Source organism: Ailuropoda melanoleuca, chromosome 11 (genome assembly GCF_002007445.2).
Source record: "Ailuropoda melanoleuca isolate Jingjing chromosome 11, ASM200744v2, whole genome shotgun sequence".
NCBI classification, from domain to species: domain Eukaryota; kingdom Metazoa; phylum Chordata; class Mammalia; order Carnivora; family Ursidae; genus Ailuropoda; species Ailuropoda melanoleuca.
Genome location: NC_048228.1, coordinates 69,975,332 through 69,995,812, shown reverse-complemented (window position 1 = coordinate 69,995,812; position 20,481 = coordinate 69,975,332). Strand labels below are relative to the sequence as shown.

The following is a 20,481-nucleotide window of genomic DNA, read 5'->3' as shown; positions in this document are numbered from 1 at the left end:
GACTCCCTGGGCCAGATACCTTTACAGAGGCCTTCCTTTGGGAGGGGAGGAAAGCTTTTATGGGCAGAGACAGCCCTCCAATCAACCTCTCTCCCACTACTGTTGCAAGTACACTGGGGGCCCTGCCTGGTGAGCTCGAGGGGACAATTCCACCCTTTGTAATGACAGGACGAGTTACGAGTTACGAGGCTGGCAGGCTACCAGCACGGCCCTAACTGCTAGCCCTTCCCTTCCTTGCCTTTTCAGCAAACTCTCAGATCCAATTTGCAATGTTCCCTCCCCAGTTACATAATCTTACGGAAAACCAAACTTTCTTCACACTCATAATTCTAAAGCATGTCTAATTTCTTGAGCAACTGTAGATCAAATAGCTTGTAATCTACCAACACTTGCCAATAGGCGTTTATGTAGAGTTCACGGGCTTGAGGTTGGAATTGGGAAGATCACAAACAGAGGGTTAAGGAGAAATGAAAATTATGTCGAATGAAGCCAGCTGAAAGACAGTTTGATACCTTCAGAAAAATGAAAATAATTTTTTTTTTTTTTTTTTTTTTTTTTTTTTTTAAANTTTTAAGAATCGCTGGCAATCCAAGCAAAGTATTTCACTACATGGTTGCCAAGACCTTTGGGGCGGAATTCCGTCCTCCCCACAATGAGCAAGAGGACACTGGGTTTGGAGGCATATCTTGAATGGTGGCAGGCAACAGGATGCGTATTTCCACCTCGGACAGGTCTCTTCTTAGCAGCCGCTCAGAAGCCAAGGTCTGGATGGAGTCGGTCAGTGGCAAATAACAGCTCAGGAATGTTAAGTGGCTTCAGGAGTCGCGTGGACAGCACGATGACCTACCAGCAGGAGGGGATAAACACACCGCCGACAATTAGGGAAGCCAATCCCAGGTTGTCGGAGGACAAGAAATAATACGCACTGTGTTTCTCTGGGGGAAGGCACAGAGTGGGGCACTGGGGAGAAAAGGCAGAAGGTGGCAGCTTGAATGCCACCAGATGCTAGGGTCCTGGGTGGAAGGAAGGGTGCACAGGCAGGGAGGGATGGCCTGTGGGACAGTGGGGCTCTGTTTTCTGAACTGTTAACCAGTTGGCACTGAGAATGGCCGCGCCCAGCCACCGCCTGGCTGCTGAACTGAATCCCATCATACCGTAGCTTTGGGATCCAGTAATTTGACCTCAACATAGAGGTTTCTCTCTTCGCCAGGGAGCCTTTGCTCCTTCGGGGAGCATGAGAAGTCACACCCAAGAGGCGGATGGCATCGTGGGTAATGATAAGGATGACTGTGTTAATTTCCTAGTACCCAGAACTGGGCGGTTTAAATAACAGAAATCTATTTTCTTATAGTTCTGGATGCCAAGTCCAAGATCAAGGTGTCGGCAGGGTTGTGAGGGGAAATCAGTTACACGCTTTCCTCTCAGTTTCCTTGTGTCCTCAAACTGTCTTCCATTGATGCATGTCTGTCTCTGTCCAAATTTCCCCTTTTTATAAGGACACAGTCACATACAGATTAGAGCTCACCCTAATGACCTCATCTTAATGTGATCATCTGCAAAGACCTATTTCCAATAGGGTCACATTCACAGGTACTAGGGATTCAGACTTTAGCATCTTTTGGGAGGGGGTACAATTCAANACATTCACAGGTACTAGGGATTCAGACTTTAGCATCTTTTGGGAGGGGGTACAATTCAACCTGTAACGATGATGGGGTAAGGATGGTATTGGCTAACATTTATTGGCTCCTATGATGTGCCAGGCACTGACCATGATCTTACTTAAAATCCATGTAATCTTCATCATAAAGTACAGAAAGGTTAAATAACTTGTCCAGGGACACACAGGAGATAGTTGAGTTAGGATTCCAACCCAGGCAGGCTGACTCCAGCATCCAAGTGCCTATCTGGTCACTTCAGTCATGTCAAGGGGTTTGGGCAAGGCTGCTTTATTCCCCTAGTCCACGGAGACCTTTGGGCCTCTCTGGCCTGTTGCTGTGGGACCCTTCCTGCTTCCTTCAGTCTGGACCTTTCCTCTGGGTTAGATTTCTCTTTGTAGCACCAGAACAATTTGTTCCCTGGGTCTGGGCAGGGTCTGTGATGTGCTGGGTAAGGGCTAAGGGCTGGTGAGGTTTTGCACAGGCAGCTAGGTGAGAAGCTGACTCTGGGAATGGAGAAGGAGGTCCTAGAGCCAGAATTCCACAGCCCAGAGCCCAGCAGAGGCGACCGCAAGGCGGCAGCAGGACCGGGCTTCCCCTGGCCGTACTGCTCGGGAATGTGCATGCTGACTCTGCACACTTCACTGTCTCCTCCTTCTGCAACCCCCTCCCCACCGCTCCCACCCCGGCCACATGGTTCCAGGTGTACCCAAGCCAATGATGTAACCAACTCCCAGCTCCCATGTCAGAAACAAGAGTCCACACTCCAATGTGGAGGAAAGGCAGATGGGGCCAAAGTCGAAGGAGGACGGAGAGAAGAAAGCAATTTTATAATTTTCTCCTCCTCCTCCTCCTCCTTCTTCTTGTTAAAGAAGTTGGGGTTATTAAAAAGTTTTCTGTCTCAAGCAAAAATTAGCCCTCGCAAGCAGCTATTTTACTTTTTCTCGAAAGAGAACGATCTTAAACAACATATGGCTAATGTCAGCCAAGTTATATTTTTGGCAGAAAAAGAAATACTACAATCTGTGCTCACAGTGGTCCCTGAATGCCAGGGGATGAGAGTTTGAGGGCAGCACGTGAATATTAGCATCCCCTTATCATCTGCACACACTGCATAGACACCGTTTGAACACATGGCTCTTGAGAGGGTCTCCCACGCCAAGCCTAACGGTTGGCTAAGAATGGAGGCACCCAGGCCAGCACACTGTTGGGAGCCCTGCAGAGCCCAGCTCCACTGCAGACTGGCTACGGGCCCCAGGGAAAGCCACTCCCCTTGGAGCCTTACTCCGCGTGTCCCAGAAGGAGCACGACAGCCCCGGGCTGGCAGCCTTGTGGCAAGGACTACATAAAGTCAGGTGCGTAGAGCACAGGAGGCGCTCAGCCATTGTGAGCTGCTATTTTATTGTGGTTTTGTGATGGGGTCACAGGTCTCCTTTTGAATGTTATAAAAGCTAAGAACTCTCTAGAAAAATGTGTGTCTGTTCAAACACACAAGATTCTGAATATAGTTTTAGATGAGGTTTGTGTTCAACTAGGAATCATAGACCACAAGGTAAGAAACCCTTATTCAGATTATTTTTTAAAATGCGTGCATAGGAACAGAAATCTTTCACAAACTTTCTAGCAGTTGACTCTTGTGAGGCAGTAGAGGCCCAAGTAGCCAATGTGCCCCAGGCCCCTCTCCTGCCACCACTNCTCGTGACTTGCGGGTCCCCGCCACCACTGCCGGCCCCTGTGCTCCTTCCTGAATCAAAATGGCAGATTCCTCCCTGGCTGAGGTGAGGGCAAGCATGAGGGCTAGTGGGAGACTCCAGGATGCGTAAGTCTTGTTGGCAGGACCATGGAACTTGGAAAGAAAANAAAATGCGTGCATAGGAACAGAAATCTTTCACAAACTTTCTAGCAGTTGACTCTTGTGAGGCAGTAGAGGCCCAAGTAGCCAATGTGCCCCAGGCCCCTCTCCTGCCACCACTGCAGGCCCCTGTGCTCCTTCCTCAGTCAAAATGGCAGATTCCTCCCTGGCTGAGGTGAGGGCAAGCATGAGGGCTAGTGGGAGACTCCAGGATGCGTAAGTCTTGTTGGCAGGACCATGGAACTTGGAAAGAAAAGGCTGCAGACTCAGTTGATGTCATCACTTCTAGAGCAGCGAAAACCGAGCCAAGAATCCATCCCTCAGATTGTGTGCTGGGCTTCCCCGCCACGGCCGACAGAGACAGTGGGTTCCATGACCTCCACTGAACTGGAACCTAGGACCAGGCCCGTCCCGTCCAAACGGGCAGGTATTTAGCAGGAGGGCTGAACCGGAGGGTGCCTGGGACATGTGTGGAGGGCCGAGAAGCAACAGATGGGGAACCAGGGCAGTGGGTGGAGGGAGCTGGGGGGTGTCTGAAGAGGCGAGAAAACAGAGACCAAGGACTTTCGCCCAATGGTGCAGTGGGTAAGAGCACAGACTTAGGAGTGTCTGATCCGAGCTGGACCCCAGCTGGGCTTCACTTTCCTCATCTGGAAAGTGGGAATAAGGATCTCCACCTGGCATGATTCTTCTGACGCTCACGCATGAACATGTAAATAAAATACTGAGCACAGCTGATAGGCTCTTGAGGGGCTGCAAATGATGCTTGTATTACTGGCTTCGTTATCATCCCCGTCCCGACTACTTTCACCCTCTGCTGCGCTCCCTCTGCCCAGCTCACGGCAGTCCCGCGGCCAGCGCAGGGGGGGCTAGGGTCACCAGAGCCTCTTCCCCAAGTGGAAATCTGACTGTATCACTCCTCGGTTAAAATCCTGACTGCCTCCTCCCTACCCTTTGATAAACCCAACCTCCTGAGAGAGCATTCTAGGACTTCAGAATCCAATGGCCGCTCAGCACTCCACACCCCCCAACCCTTGCCACCACACCCCCTTCACCAGCAGTTGCACACTCTGGCCCCTCTAAACTATTTGCACTTTCACTTTGGGGATGCTTCTTTACCCGGAACATGAGTTCCCCTACTCTTTGCCTGAAGACCTTCAACAATCTGCTCGGGCATCACCACCTCCAGGAAGCCTTCCAAGTGCACCCCTCGCAAAGCTGGAGTGTGTTCCCAAGGCTGTTGGTATCACACTATATTCCTTGTTGCCTTCCCTGAGTCTTTCTGCTGTTTCTTAGCACAGTGCCTGAAATACAGCAGATCCTTGAAAGCGTGAGTCAGTGAATGATGAAAGAGTGAACAAAAATGGTCAGACAAGAAAGAAGGCAGAGAGTTTAGCAATGGTCAGCAGGAAGTTTTTCACACCGGGAGGCTCTAATAAAAGATGGCTCAAATAGCTTCGGGAAAATTTTTTCAAATCAGTTCAAAGATTTGTCTAAATTTCCTTCTGGGAAGCACAAGCAGGACTGCGGGGCTAACAGTTCATTTACACTGTGAGACTTGAGGGTCCTTGAGCATTTTCTCACCTTAGGCATCTTTTGGGCTTCAGACTCACCTGAGCATTTTTAGAGGTTTTTAGCCCATTCAACTAAGGCATTTCTGCATTATTTGACTAATATAGTTCTAAAAACTCTAAAAAATTCGCCAAATGGGGGACAAAAAGGTGGTCAAAAATGAGAAAGAAAATGTTTAAAAGAGTCTGAGATCGGCCTGTTAGATATAAAATGATGATTTTATGAATAGTCATCAAATGTGTGGTAGTAGGCAAATCCAGCACGAGAGAATTCCTTTTAGGGAACTGGTTTCCGTCCGGGCAGCCGAGGACACTGATGAAGACTTCCATCTGTGAGCCAGGGGTGGAGGGCACCACGGCTCCCCAGGGCTCCCCAGAGCCTCTGAACAGGCCTGGGGGCGGCCTGGGGGCTTGGGGCTGGCCCTGCGCGCCAGCGGGACAAGGGACGGCTCTGTGTCTGCTGTCAGCCGTCCCGGGGCTCCTGCAGGAGCAGGTCAGGCTCGGACAGCGGCCCAGCCCTCTTGCCTTCTTCCCACGTCCGGCCTCTGCAGGCCATCGCTATAATTTGTAGGTGCCAGCATCCTGCTGTTCTATTTCTGCCGAACGCAGAGGAAGCAGGCCAGTCCAGGATTTAGATTCCGGATCCATCTGATTTCTAACATTGTGAACTGAAAGGAGCAGAGGATAAAAATGGTTTTTCTCCTTTTTTCTGTTAAACTTGCAAGATTCTTCCCAGTGAAAGTAGCTATTCAGAGGCATCTACATGCATATTCCCTCACTTGGTGACCGGGTTCGGGAACACATCTCCAATTCGAGGCCGTGCCCCAAATATGTACACACACACTCATACGTGTGTGTTAAACGTGGAAGGTTTGTATTGGTAGGCCAGTGGGATCGTGGATTGATTACAGGGACTGGGAAACTCACTGTGAACTGTCTGACTTGCTTTCACATTGCCTCAGGTCGGTGGACGGTGCTACCAGGGTCTCCCAAAGAATCATAAGTGGGACATTTCAAATCACTTCCTCACCTTTGTCCCTTCTGGGGGTTGTTTAATAGAAGTCATGAGGGGAAAAAAGAATGAAACCTCACACTGTCCTGACACAGGAATGAAGGACAGAGCAAACGAGAATACTCTGAACACATGGTCTGCCATCCAATACCTTGATCTGTATTTTCTCTAGAGTTTCTGGTTCAGATTATAAGGCTCTAAGCTAACTCAGGCAAAAAGATAAATTTAAAATCCCCTTGATGTTTTCCTCAGAGTAAGAACCTTCAGAATAAAATAAATCTAGGGGCACCTGGATGGCTCAGTGCATTAAGCATCCGACTCTCAGTTTCTGCTCAGGTCATGATCTCACGGTCGTGAGATCGAGCCCTGCATGGGACTCCACGCTCAGTGGGGAGTCTGCTTGAGATTCTCTGCCTCTCCCTCTGCCCCTCCCCTGCTCACTCTCTCTTTCTCTCTCAAATAAATAAATACATCTAAAAAAAAGAATAAAATAAATCTAGACTGAAAAGAGAAAAAAAGGAAGTCACTGGACTCCTCTCCTTGGGCCTTTCAGTCAATTTTAGAATAACCTGGAGCCAGGATTTAAGTATCCTGAACCGCTAAGGTTATGCAAAACTGTGTGTGTACGAGCATATTTCTTGGTCTACTTTGTTTTTTCTATTACATTCTCACTAAATATTCAGCTCCAGAAACGCAGAACTGCTAGAAAGTGTGGGTGGGAACATGCACCCACCTATGAAAAGTGGTGGATGTCAGGGCCAACTTGCCCACATGGCCTTCCTCTGTTTCCTGAGCTGGCCTTTCCCTGTGTTCTCTGGGAGGGTCCCTCCCTGCTATTTTCCTCCCACAACCTCAGGCTTCTGCGGGCCTCTTGGCCCCCATCCAGCCACAGAGTTGAGCCTGCAGAGCCATCTGGGCATGGGGCCCCACTACAGGCAGCAAGTGAGACAGGGGCTAGTGCCAGGCACACACCCTCCAGAGGGAGGGGAAGCCTACAAAGCTTCCTGCCTCATGGTTGGGGCTGTTTGGGGTGGGGTGGGGGGGGAGCTGCCTCTTCGATCCCTTTTCTTGTAGTCGGGACAAAGGGCCTTGTCCAGCTGCCCACTTTTTCTCATGGGCACATTGGCCAACAACCATGGGCAGAGAGTGGAGGAACATACCCGTTTTAGAGTATGACAACAGTCCTATGAGACTAGTGGGTGTGGAGGTGGTTTCTGGATTCCATGTTTCATGCTACCCTTGTCACTCTCCGTGGAAGAGAATTCATTTCTGGATGGGCCTTAAATGGGTTCTCTGATTTTCCTTTCAAGAGCTGTCCTGAATGCTTTTCCAATTCTTCTCGTCTGTGAGCAGCCTGTGCCAACTGAAGGGATGTCCCCTCCACTTATTGCCACCATAGCACCGTCTGTGTTCCTGGCACACTTCACTCTGGCTGCAGTTTTCATGCCTAATATCAGTCATTCACGATTAGAATGTAAGTTCCACGAAAGCAGGCACGAGTCTGGCTCGCTCACTACTCTAGCCTTAGCACAAGAACACTGCTTGGCATACAGCAGATATTCAACAAATGTTTACTGAGTAATCAACGAATCCAATTATAGTAGAAATCNTAGAGTTTCTGGTTCAGATTATAAGGCTCTAAGCTAACTCAGGCAAAAAGATAAATTTAAAATCCCCTTGATGTTTTCCTCAGAGTAAGAACCTTCAGAATAAAATAAATCTAGGGGCACCTGGATGGCTCAGTGCATTAAGCATCCGACTCTCAGTTTCCGCTCAGGTCATGATCTCACGGTCGTGAGATCGAGCCCTGCATGGGGCTCCACGCTCAGTGGGGAGTCTGCTTGAGATTCTCTGCCTCTCTCTCTGCCCCTCCCCTGCTCACTCTCTCTTTCTCTCTCAAATAAATAAATACATCTAAAAAAAAGAATAAAATAAATCTAGACTGAAAAGAGAAAAAAAGGAAGTCACTGGACTCCTCTCCTTGGGCCTTTCAGTCAATTTTAGAATAACCTGGAGCCAGGATTTAAGTATCCTGAACCGCTAAGGTTATGCAAAACTGTGTGTGTACGAGCATATTTCTTGGTCTACTTTGTTTTTTCTATTACATTCTCACTAAATATTCAGCTCCAGAAACGCAGAACTGCTAGAAAGTGTGGGTGGGAACATGCACCCACCTATGAAAAGTGGTGGATGTCAGGGCCAACTTGCCCACATGGCCTTCCTCTGTTTCCTGAGCTGGCCTTTCCCTGTGTTCTCTGGGAGGGTCCCTCCCTGCTATTTTCCTCCCACAACCTCAGGCTTCTGCGGGCCTCTTGGCCCCCATCCAGCCACAGAGTTGAGCCTGCAGAGCCATCTGGGCATGGGGCCCCACTACAGGCAGCAAGTGAGACAGGGGCTAGTGCCAGGCACACACCCTCCAGAGGGAGGGGAAGCCTACAAAGCTTCCTGCCTCATGGTTGGGGCTGTTTGGGGTGGGGTGGGGGGGGAGCTGCCTCTTCGATCCCTTTTCTTGTAGTCGGGACAAAGGGCCTTGTCCAGCTGCCCACTTTTTCTCATGGGCACATTGGCCAACAACCATGGGCAGAGAGTGGAGGAACATACCCGTTTTAGAGTATGACAACAGTCCTATGAGACTAGTGGGTGTGGAGGTGGTTTCTGGATTCCATGTTTCATGCTACCCTTGTCACTCTCCGTGGAAGAGAATTCATTTCTGGATGGGCCTTAAATGGGTTCTCTGATTTTCCTTTCAAGAGCTGGTTCCTGAATGCTTTTCCAATTCTTCTCGTCTGTGAGCAGCCTGTGCCAACTGAAGGGATGTCCCCTCCACTTATTGCCACCATAGCACCGTCTGTGTTCCTGGCACACTTCACTCTGGCTGCAGTTTTCATGCCTAATATCAGTCATTCACGATTAGAATGTAAGTTCCACGAAAGCAGGCACGAGTCTGGCTCGCTCACTACTCTAGCCTTAGCACAAGAACACTGCTTGGCATACAGCAGATATTCAACAAATGTTTACTGAGTAATCAACGAATCCAATTATAGTAGAAATCATTGTAGGCTTCTGTACTTGGGTCCCAAAAGCACCCATGTGGATACAGAGAAGATGTGGATTAATAGGAATTGATACACAAGTCAGGCTGGTTTTCGTTGCCCATAATCTCAGGAATGAATCAACAGGTTGGTGAATTCTCCAGAAGAACTACTTTTATCTTATGCTACAGTAATATAAGTAAAGTTCCTAGTGTTCAGTATTCAACATTCAATGAACATTTATGACACCCAGCAATCCTGACCCTACTTGAAGGGCTGGGTGGGTCTTTTGTTTTAAATTTATTTTTAGAGAGGTGGGGGAAGGGCAGAGGGAGAGGGAGAGAGAGTCTTAAGCAGGCTCCACACTCTGCACAGAGCCCGGCGCAGGGCTTGATCTCACAACCCTGAGATCAACCGCTTAACCAACTTAACCGCTTAACCAACTGCACCACCCATGTGTCCTGAAGGGCTGGGAATAAAATAGTAAAAAAGCCCGAAGTCCTGAGGGGGGAGGGGAGCAAGCAAGCAGAAAAGACCCGAAGGCAGCAGTTGACTCTTGTGAGGCGGTAGAGGCCCAAGTAGCCAATGTGCCCCAGGCCCCTCTCCTGCCCTCGTGACTTGCGGGTCCCCGCCACCAGGGCCGGCCCCTGTGTTCCTTCCTGAGTCAAAATGGCAGATTCCTCCCTGGCTGAGGTGAGGGCAAGCATGAGGGCTAGTGGGAGCCTCCAGGATGCATAAGTCTTGTCGGCAGGACCATGGAACTTGGAGAAAAAATGCTGTAGACTCAGTCAATGTCGACGCTTCTAGAGCAGAGAAAACTGAGCCGAAGGAATCCATCCCAGACGGTGTGCTGGGCCTTGTGGGCCGTGGTGGGGATGAGGAGGGGGCTGCCTCTGCACTGGCCGGTCTGCCCCGAGCTGTGGCTCTCCGTTCCAGCTGAGCGCCAGACGGAGAGACAGAGTGGGGCTGAGGAGAGCCACCACGCCCGTCACTCTCAGATACATGGCAGGGGACTGACGTCCCGGGACTGACTCGGTTTGGAGAGGAGCAGACCCAGGAGAACACGCGGGAGAGGGACGAGCCTGGTTTGCCCGTAAATTCTGTGGGGCCCAGCAGCTGGAACAGCACTAATGAGCGAGGCCCCAAGGAGGCAGATCTGGACCTTCTAGGGCAGACAGTGGTAAGAGTAGGGCCCCCCCAGGCTCAGGGAGGCTGCTGGGGGAGGCGCGAGGCCTCCTCAGCGGAGATGTCCCCGAGGAGGCTGGCTAGCGAAGACAGAATGCAAGGGTCAGTCCCCGTACTGCCGCTGGTCACATCCACCGGCTCGTCAGAGTCCGCTTCTTGGGTGAGGGTTTGTTGGGTGCGTAGTCAGTAGAAGCTCTGCCCTCGGTTAGTCCCCCTGTGTTCTCCAACACACGTGGCAGTCTGAACCAGTCACGGAACCCGTATGCATGCCATTTCGTGGCCCGCCAGAGCAGCAAGGCCCGTGGCCTGCTGCACAGGCGAGAGCAGCAGCTGCTCCCGTCCCGGGTTTGCGCACAGGCAGCTGCAGACCCCGGAGAGTGTGTCTGCTGAGGCCCGAGAAAGGGAGCTCGGCCTCCGCAGGTACCACTCCACCAACATCCGGGGACTCCACCTCCTTTCAGAAGCTTGGAGATGAAGGGCACTATGGTCAATAACTCCTCCGCTGTTCTTCCCTGCTGCCTTTGGGGTCTTCCAGGGGCCCGTCCGCTCTTCAGGAGAACTTTCTGCACCATGGACACATAGCAGTTATGGCTGCTCCTTAAGCCCCAAATTCTCTGAGCAGCTCCCTCTGCACATGACCGAGCACAGGGTCGGGTTGTAGCAAAGCCGCTGCAGATCCCAGGTCTGTGTTGTCAAACTCAGGTCACGCAGCTTTGAAATGTCTGCAGTTTGTCCTTTCAGAGTGGGGATTAACATGTCTGTCGGGGTGGCACAATGCAGCACTGTTCCGGAGAGCTAAGAATTTGGTTCACCTTGTTAGGGGCAGCGAGAACGGTGCTTTCTGATTAAAAAAAACTGTCTTGCTCAAAAAGGCGACTGTCTGCTTAACAGATCCTTGACACTGCTGAGACGGTATTAGAGGAGGCAGAATTTACCACTGTCAGATATTTCACCAGCTATGGCCATGACAGGTGGTAGTAAGAGCAGAAATGGTCACAGCCAATGACTGGTCATTCTCCTGTCCAAGAGCTCACAGCAGCTGCCTAGATACTCATGTCCATTCCTCGGCTGGGAGTCTGGAGACCACCAGGACCCAGGCCTTCTCTGCCGCGCCAGGCCAGACTAGCTAATCAAGCCAGCAGACCAGGCTTACAGAGCTCCTGCCACGTGCTCAGGCCAGGGCAGCCCCAGCCTTTGTCCTTATGGACTCCGTGTCTGCTTGAGGAGAGCGGGCAGCGAACAGAGGCAGTGGGCGGACAGTCCAGGGTCACGCAGCCAAGTGCAGAGTTTGGATGCCAGCAGAGAGGTGGAAGGCCAGAAACAGGCCGAACTTCCCCGAGGAGGCGACAGAGGCCCCCTGGGCTGGCCGAGCGGACACGCACAGTTGTGAGTGGAGGTGGGAGCCAAAGCACCAGCGCCCCCCGCCCCAGGCCTGGGCTGGAATCCCTCTGCTCCCTGTGCAGCTCTGGGGCACGGTCCCCCACGTGAGCCTGCATTCCACCCACGGCCCTGCAGCTGCCTCCTTTGCTTTCTCCACACCATGGAAACCTGCTCAGTGGTCTGCAGAAGCTGGAGATAAGCCCCCAGAGGCAAGCCTCCAGTGAGGGTGTGGGGTGAGAGTCCATGGGAAGATGTGTCAGCGCCCCCCACCCCCAGTCTCCCAGCAGGACAAATCGGAGGCATGTCATCCGGGCTCCTCAGGCCCCCAGAGCACAGAGCCTTGGCTGCCTCCAACAAGGCGCTCTTTTCCGACTTTTCTCTCTCTCCCGTCTGTCTTCTCAGTTTCCCTCACTTCTGCTTCTTCGGCTCATCTCCATGTCAACCGCCTGCTCCCATGTCCCTGTCACATGGCCTGTTTTGGGAGCCCGCTCAGGCAAGGACTTCCGGTCTTACTGCGTTACAGGCTCTGCGTCCCCACCCGGATTAGAACTTGATGAGACAGGGGCTCTCCTCCGAAGTCCCTGCTCCCCTTGGGCTCCTGCTGCCTCGTGCCAGCAGCTAAAACCCTCCGGCAGAGCAGGGCGCTGACCGCCCAGATACGGCTGACACTAAGGGTGGCCACCATTTATCGAGAGCTATGGGGCAGGCCGGGTGCTAGAAGTACATTCTCTCCCCTTATCTGATCTAGAACTCACAGCCACCCTAGCCCCGTTCCCTCCCTGAGAAAACTGAAGGCTTTGCCCTCCCAGAACGGTGGGGTAGTAAATGACAGAAGTAGGATTCAAAGACAGACCCACACAATCGAGAGGTCTGTGTTCTCGACCACCGGGCCCCTTCCAAAGGGAATGAACGGGCGCTGGCAGGAGGCGACAAAGGAGAAAGATACTAGTCTGTCATTGTCCTGATGACGTGCCTTCCTAAATTCCTGCAGCCCTCTAACTGCCACGGTGGGGGCATGGTCCCTGGGAGTCACCCTCAGTTATCTGGAGCCTGGAGAGCCTGGAAAACTCTTGAGTAGCTAAGAGCTGACAGGACACAAGAGAATATATGCCCTTCAGGAACTGGGACGAGGGACAAGAGCAGCTTAGCACTTGAAGCCCAGAGGCAGGCGAGGACTGTAAGGAACGGCTCTCCTCCCTGCATCCCCAGCAGGAGGACAGCTGGTCTGGGAGCAGCTGGAGGGGGAATGGGACAGGGCAGGAGTGGGTGGGAGAAGGAAGGCGGGATGGAGACTGGGAAAGGTGCTGGCAAGCCGAATGGAGGGTCCCCCCCCACACTTGTGTGTCAGGACCCTCCTTCACCCGTCACACAGGCTGAGTACCTGGGTTCCTGGCTTCAGGGACGGCACGAGGTCTTTGATCATCTTGGCTTCCGAGACTGTCACCCCGCCCACCACGAAGAGGATCAGGAGAGGGTGGTCGCTGGGATGGGGCCGGCTCACCTGCAAAACAAACCACCATGGGCTCAAGCGGCTGGTGTCGGGACAGAGCACCGTGCAGCTGGGCACCTGCTCCCTTGCCCTCCATGGGGACCCCTGGGCTGCTGCCTCTTAGTGCAGGTGGCATAGACAACCCTTAGAGAGACAGTGATTCGTTAGGATTGGATGTGTTAGTGGGCTATAAACCCACTGACCAGGAGAACCCACACCATATCATCTTGTACCCCTCTGAATATTTTACTGAAGGAAAAGTAAAGGTAGTGGGGTTATTGGATAGGAAGAGAAGGCTGAGGGGCAACTTATTTACTCCTTCCCTAGCAGCCTCCGGGTCTGAGCATACATATGCCCCTTATTCATTACAGAGCTCTGTTTATTTCCTTCAGAGAGCTCGTCAAAGCCTGTGGTTATCGGATTTATTCTTTTGTTTCCTTATTGGCTGTCTCCCCTTCTAGAACTAGGGATCTGGTTCACTGCTGAATTCTCAGCTTAGCTAGTGCAGTTTCTGGCAGCTAGCAGGTGCTCGGTAAATACCCGTGGAATGGCTAGATGGTCAGAGCCCCAGGGAACTGGTGCGGGAGGGGGTAAAAGATGCACGAGCCCAGCATGTGCCCTGGGAGCTCATAGCCTAGTGCAGACTTCACGCCCTTACCTTCTGCGAGCCAGCCTTAGCTGAGCACCTACTCTACATGGAATGGCCCACTTGATGTTGTGGGGAATTATCCTGACGCCTTATGATTTCATCAATAAGGCAAAATCTTACATACCAAAATGAGAATGACTCACAGAGCCCCTCAGGAAATGCAAAATGACCGCCACACAGTGACAAATTGAAGGGCACAAGAGGGAGTTTGTGAAGACAGTGTCTTGAGCCCTACCTGGAAGCTAGAGCAGGTTTGGAGGCAAATGGTTACCCACTGGGTGGAACAGGCCGGGGGAAGGAGGGGCAGGGCAGAGCACGCATCGCATCACTGCAGGAAGCATGCTGCCAGCTCCCGGAGTGGCTGCCTCAGCCAGAGGTGGGAGAAACAGGCTTTGACTCTGGGGGGTCCACAAAGGCAGGGAAGGTGCTCACTCATTCACACTAACTCCCAAACCATCTTCCACGCAGACAGTCTCCAGGAGCAACAGGGTGGGCAGCAGGCCCACAGGAAGCCCCTTCACCTGTCCCTGTGCCAACCCCTTTCTCAACTGGCTGCTTCCGGCTTCCTTGCCTGAATATACACACTTCTCAACATCTTATTTTAAAAATGCTTAAGAAGGTAATACATTCAGTGTTCCCAGTTATATAAATTACTCTTTGGCTTCTGGAGAACAAACTCAGAATGTAAAAAAGGAAGGAAGGGAGAGAAGGAGAGAAGGAAAGAGATAGGGAGGGAGGGAGAGGGAGAAGGGGAGAGAGAGAGAGAGAAAGATCTAACCTTTTCCAAAACAATCGGTGGTAAATACTGGAAACTCTGATCTTTAGGAAAAGACTGACTCCTCATTCTCCTCTAGCTTCTTGCCCTGTAGCTTTCCTTCCCCTGGATTGCATTTGTTGGCTGCTTTCTTCCAAGTCACATAATACATACCCAGGACAATCCTGCTTGTGTCCCACTATCCCCTGGATTTGCTCTCACTGAAGTCCCCATGGCCATCATAGGTAGGAGTCAGTGACCACTACTTTGTCTTCATGTAACAGGTCATTTCTGTGACACCTGTCACTGTTGATGACACCATGCTTGGCTCCAATAGCACTCTTGTTCCTTCTACCTTTTCCGATCGCTTCTCAAATTTCTTCACAGGTTCCTTTTCTCGGTCTGCCCCTTTACATGTCCATGTTACTTAGGGCTCCATCTTTGGCCCCTGGCTCTTCTCACTCAATACATCATTCCCGAAGGATCTCACCTACTCATTTGTCTTCAACAAGTTTTTACATCCTTCCCAAATCTATGTTCTTAGCTGGAACACCTCTACCGAGTCCCTGTGGACAGGCCCACCTGGGTGTCTCCCAGGACCTCTAAACTCAACAGATTCCAAATNTAAGTTTTTACATCCTTCCCAATCTATGTTCTTAGCTGGAACCCCTCTACCGAGTCCCTGTGGACAGGCCCACCTGGGTGTCTCCCAGGACCTCTAAACTCAACAGATTCCAAATTTGATGCATGATCTTGCCAGGTTTATTCCTCATGTCGACTTTCTAACAGCATCACCATCTTCATGGTGCCCCGAGCCAGATACCTGACAGTCACCTTGGACTTTGCTCTCTTTCATTTCCCAAATCAAGCCTCTTAACTGTACCCCCTCAAATTTGTGGATCTTTCCTTGATTTCCACTGTCCCTATTCTGGTCAGGCTCTCGTTCTGTCTTCCCTAGATCACTGCCACAGCCTTCTGGTTCGTCTCCCCATGCCAGTCTGGCCCATCCCCCATCTGTCTGCCTCCTTCCTGCCTGAGGAAGCTTTCTAAAACGCAAACATTTATTGTTGACTCTAGTGGGCACTCTGCAAAACATTTCTGTGAGCATCGTATTCAACCCTCAAAACAGCTTTCGGGGGAAAATGCAGTCATGGCTGCATTTCGCAGGTGGAGAGTTTTAAGTTTACACCCAGTAACTCAATTGTGGCATGAGGGGCCAAGTTTCAGAAGACGTGCTCTGAAATGCCCCTCAGCTCCATGGCATGCTTGCTTGCTCCACGAGTCTTCGAAGATGAAGTTCGAGCTCCTTAATTCAGCATAGAGGGCTCTTTCAGTGTGGCTTTGCTTCATGTCTCTATTTGCATCTTCTACGCCCACTATTTGCTGGAGCCATTCACGAGAATTTGAGCCATGCTCGACTGCAGGGTATTTGAGGTTTTTTGAAGATTTTGGTAAACATACGACGCTTGATTGAACATTTGCATGGAAAATTATATTTATTACAGCATTTGGTTTGATCTACTTTCACAAGTAAATAAAGCCATCAAGAAAGAGAAAGCTGGCTCCCTGGAGCCCCGCTCGCACCCCACTCCTGTCACAACCTCACCAAGGGTAACTACCACCTTGACTTCTTTTTTTTTTTTTAATGGTAAATGATGCTTTATTGTTCTTTATTATTCTTACTGGCGCAGTACTCATTTCAACCTTCATTGGGAAATACAACCCCCCCCCCTTTTTTCTCTTGAGAGAAAACTGTCCCTTTCAATTCTCAAACCATTAGGTCTGAGTGGACTGACATCACTCCCTGATCCAGGGTGAGCACATGAATCAGGTCTGGCCAATCAGAGCATTCCACTCCCCATTGGCCATGGTGAATGACTACCACCTTGACTTCTGATACTCGACACCGTACTTTGCTTTTTCTACTTGTCTCTAAGCCCTGGAGATTCTCCACGCGAGTAGGAAGGTTGGTTGGGACCACACCAGTGTGCTTTGGTCTCTGCCCGCGCCCTGGCTCTACAGCTATTCAATAGTTAAGGACCCTCTCCTTCACTTCTTTACCTCCTTCCCTCTTATTCTCTTTAAAAAGCATCCTCTCCTCTGGAAAGTTGTCTCTCCCTGTCTCTTGACTCCTGCCCTGTGACCCGAATCTGATCACATCTTGCCAAGGGCTTGTCAAACTGGACTGCCGCCTGGGTACCTGTCTTCTCTTCCAGACTGAGCTACTGGAGGGGAAGGATGGATCGTATTTATCTGGGGATTTTGGTATTTCGGGCTTTGAGCACAGACCGTGCTCATGGTAAACATTCCACAAATGTTACACGAATAAAATAAATGGGTGGATGAATGAAGAAGACCCACAGGCTAACTGGAGGTGCCCTTCTTTTCTTAGAGATCTTTTAGAAACTCTTTCTTCGCTTCAAGTGTGATTTTTCCTGGCTGAGTAGCTAACCTGAGGTTCCTTCCAGCCCTGCAAATAACTGCTTCTCACTTGATCCTGGAACAGAAATACAACTGGCTCCAGAACTTCAAGTGGTACAGTATGTTCTCCGAGACATATGCTTTCCATAAGGGAGGCTGGGCTCTGAAGTACGCAGCCCGAATCTTGGAAGGATGTAGTGAAAGATGAAAGGGAGACAAAGAACAGTAACAACAGAGAACGATACCCTGGGGCCAAGGAGGTGATGGTCCCATTAATGCACGTTGCAGTTTGCTATTTTGGTTTCTGTTTAGATTTACATTTTGATACCAGACTTTCCTTCTAGAACATGTCCAGAGGGAAAGCTATTGGGAGATGGAGTCTTTTAAAGTCTTTTCCATCAGAACAACACATTCCTTATAATCAGCCCCACACGCTGCATCGCGGGGTCTGGGAGCTTCCAGTGTAAGACGTGTTGAGGATGAAAGAGGTAAGCATCCTGACCGCTGTCGCAAATACAGATCAACAAAGTGAGTCAGACTCACTGTTCTTTCACTTCCCAAGGTTTCATTGGCTGAGATTTCAGACACGGGTTCTGGTCAGAGAAGACAGTTTCCCTGAGGGAGCCTTCTCTGCAGCTGTGGGCCCCGAGCACTCGATGTCCTGATGGGTTTCGATGAGCAGGGTCTCCTCTGCTTCTGGTGTCTCTGGCACCCTCCAGGAGTCCTGGGAATCCTGCTGCCGATTCTCCTCCACTCCGTTTCTCTGCATGGTGACCCCTCGTCCCCAGCCCAGGCAAGGGTCAGGCCCCCATTCTCCACCCACAGCAGAGCCTTGCAGGAAGGAGAGAGTGCAACAGGAACTTTGGCCTCAAAGGGCACTCGGCCCTGAGAGCAGTGGTGCCGACTCTGAAGACGGTTTGGCAATNTACGGTTTAGCAATGGCTTTTCTCCTGACAGAAATTAGCAAGAGCACTGCCACTGCCACCGAACACTGCGTGTGGAGCATGGTGCTTTTTACTCAGTTATTCGTCCAGCCAACAAATATTTAGCGAGCAACTACTACGGGGCCCAGCGTCGCTCTAGGCTTCAAGGGTGTCAGGGAGGCAGCAGTGAGCGGACCAGAGCAGAGTCCCTGCTGGTGTAGGGTTTCTGTTGCAGTCAGGAAGGACGACAAACTATGTGAGCAAACTGGTAAGGAGGCAAGGTGGGAAGTGCTCTGGAGGAAAAGAAAGCAGGGGGTGGCGTGGCGCGAGCAGGACACGATATGACATGGAGAATCTGTGAAGTGGGTCGAAGCTCTGTTTTACAGCGAGAGACAGGAGGCTGGAAGGGCTGAGTAACTCGCCCCCAGTGTCCTAGTCAGTGAGCTGGAGGGTGGGGACTGAAATCCAAGTCGATCTCACTGGACGGCGAGAAGCATTCCACTCTCCCCCCCTTACAAACAGACTCTTCAAACTGAAAGCATTTTTGCTGGCTGTCACCTCTTAAGGCTGAGCTTCTCATCCATTAGCAGCACCGGTCAATTAGGATGCTTCTGGGGGAACCTCCTTACTGAATCCCATTGTAGAAGGTCTCCACTTGGCCAGTGCCACTCTGTTGTTTAGCTTGAGCTCCCTGCCACAGCTGCTGCAGTAGATGGTTTCTTCTTTCTGGAAACTTCCCCCACTCCCTCAGTTTCTCTCCTGTGTCCCTGGACTCTCCTTAGAGGGCTCGGCCTGCCTGACCTGCTCCATGACAGGCTGTGTCCCCGACTGCTCAGGCCTCTGCCCCTGCTCTGCTCCCAGACACCCTTCCAGGGTGACCCAGCCCCTGCCCACGGTTCATGGCTCACCTGCCCCCGTGGCCCCAGACTGCTCCCCCTGGCCCTGGCTCTGTAGATCCGCAAAGCTAAACTCTTCAACACAAGGTCTCTTGCTCTCCATTTCTGCTTCTCAGAGAGAACGTTAACACCATTCATGCAGTCACCCCACACCAGGCCAATGACCCCAGGTCAGAGCAACACCCTGTCCTGTGGAGCCCGCCAGCACTGCACCCCTGCCCTCATGCCCCAGCCCTGCTTGAGCTCTGGATCTCCTCCTCTGCCGGCTGTCCCGTCCCTCTGCAGCCTGATGTGGGTTTGCCACATTACCCACCCCCACACACACTTGCCACTGCCGGGGCCACCTTTGTAACACATAAACTGCTTATAGATTCCCAACAACCATTTGATGGCGCCTCCATGCTCTGGCCAAATTTCACACCGCTAGCCTATCCTGATCTGGCTTTTGCTTATCTCTTTGTCCTCACATCTTCCACCCCCTATAGGCGCCCTCAGCTCCAGCCACCGGAAACCACCCATAACACCTTGGACCATGGCATGGTCACTCTGTTCCGTACTCCCGCAGCGCTGACGGCACTCCCCTCTTCTGGAAAGCTCTCTCTGACTCCCGGCCTGGCTCCCCCTTCTCCATGCCCTCGCGTCTCGTCTGGCACACCACTTCTCTCTCCTCCCCGCAGTCCCCCGTTTTCGCGTCCATCTCCATCACCAGCTGCAGGCTGCACGAGGTGAGCCAGGCCGGGGAGGGGGGTGGGGATCTAGTTTGTCTCTCTGTCCTCCCTGCTCACAACAGTGGTGAGCATCCACGAGAGGCTCTCAGTAATAGCGCACAAAGTTCATAGACTGTCCAAACCAAGTTTTTGTTTAATGATTCCAACCGTGAGACTCCCTCTCACTAGAACCGACGGATCATTTTTAGCTGGTGGTAGACACAAATCAAGCCTCACCTCAGGGGATGGAGCAGAGTTAAGAAGAAGAAAATCGGGGGCGCCTGGGTGGCCAGTGGTTAAGCGTCTGTCTTCGGCTCAGGGCGTGATCCCAGCGTTATGGGATCGAGCCCCACATCAGGCTCCTCTGCTATGAGCCTGCTTCTTCCTCTCCCACTCCCCCTGCTTGTGTTCCCTCTCTCGCTGGCTGTCCCTATCTCTGTCAAATAAATAAATAAAATCTTTAAAAAAAAAAAAGAAGAAGAAGAAAATCGAAACAATGGTGATAAATAGTGTTGCAACAGGAATTCCAGGACGTGTGCTGAGCGAATCAACAAACGCCAAATGCTGACCTGTTTTCTTCTTGTCAGAAATGCCATTGAGTAGAACGGGCCACGCCAACAGATCTCTCTTTGTCTTGTTTGCTTGTGAACAATGATAAGCTGGACTGATGACCCACAGGCATGTCCAGCTCTTACAGTCCAAGGATCTGACCGCAAATCTCCCCTGAGGCTTGCCATTTTTACCCTTCCTCTCCACAGCAGCTTCACCCCTGCTCTACGTGCATCCAACCCACACGTGTACGCGGCAGTGTGATCCTGCCCCTCAGCCATGGTCGACCGGTTCGGGAATGGGCCGTTGACCTCAGGTGCGCCAACTCCAGATCCTTCCCTGGGAATCAAGACTTGACCTAAGACAGATGAGCCTCCGTCAAAGCTGAGCTCTTAAGCAGAAC

The 20,481-nt window shown here is 51.4% G+C and overlaps 1 protein-coding gene across 1 annotated transcript in view; it reads right to left on the bottom strand.

The window, feature by feature from the left end:
- Window positions 1–568: 568 nt before the first annotated feature.
- Window positions 569–20,481, bottom strand: part of SCFD2 (sec1 family domain containing 2) — a 414,644-nt gene continuing 394,731 nt past the window's right edge. Inside the window, exons 8-9 of the mRNA XM_002919405.4 lie at window positions 13,072–13,191; window positions 569–843 (exon numbers count right to left, since the gene is read on the bottom strand). Of these exons, the coding sequence (XP_002919451.1) occupies window positions 751–843; window positions 13,072–13,191 (213 nt within the window). The 3' untranslated portion in view covers window positions 569–750. The remainder of the gene's footprint in view (window positions 844–13,071; window positions 13,192–20,481) is intronic.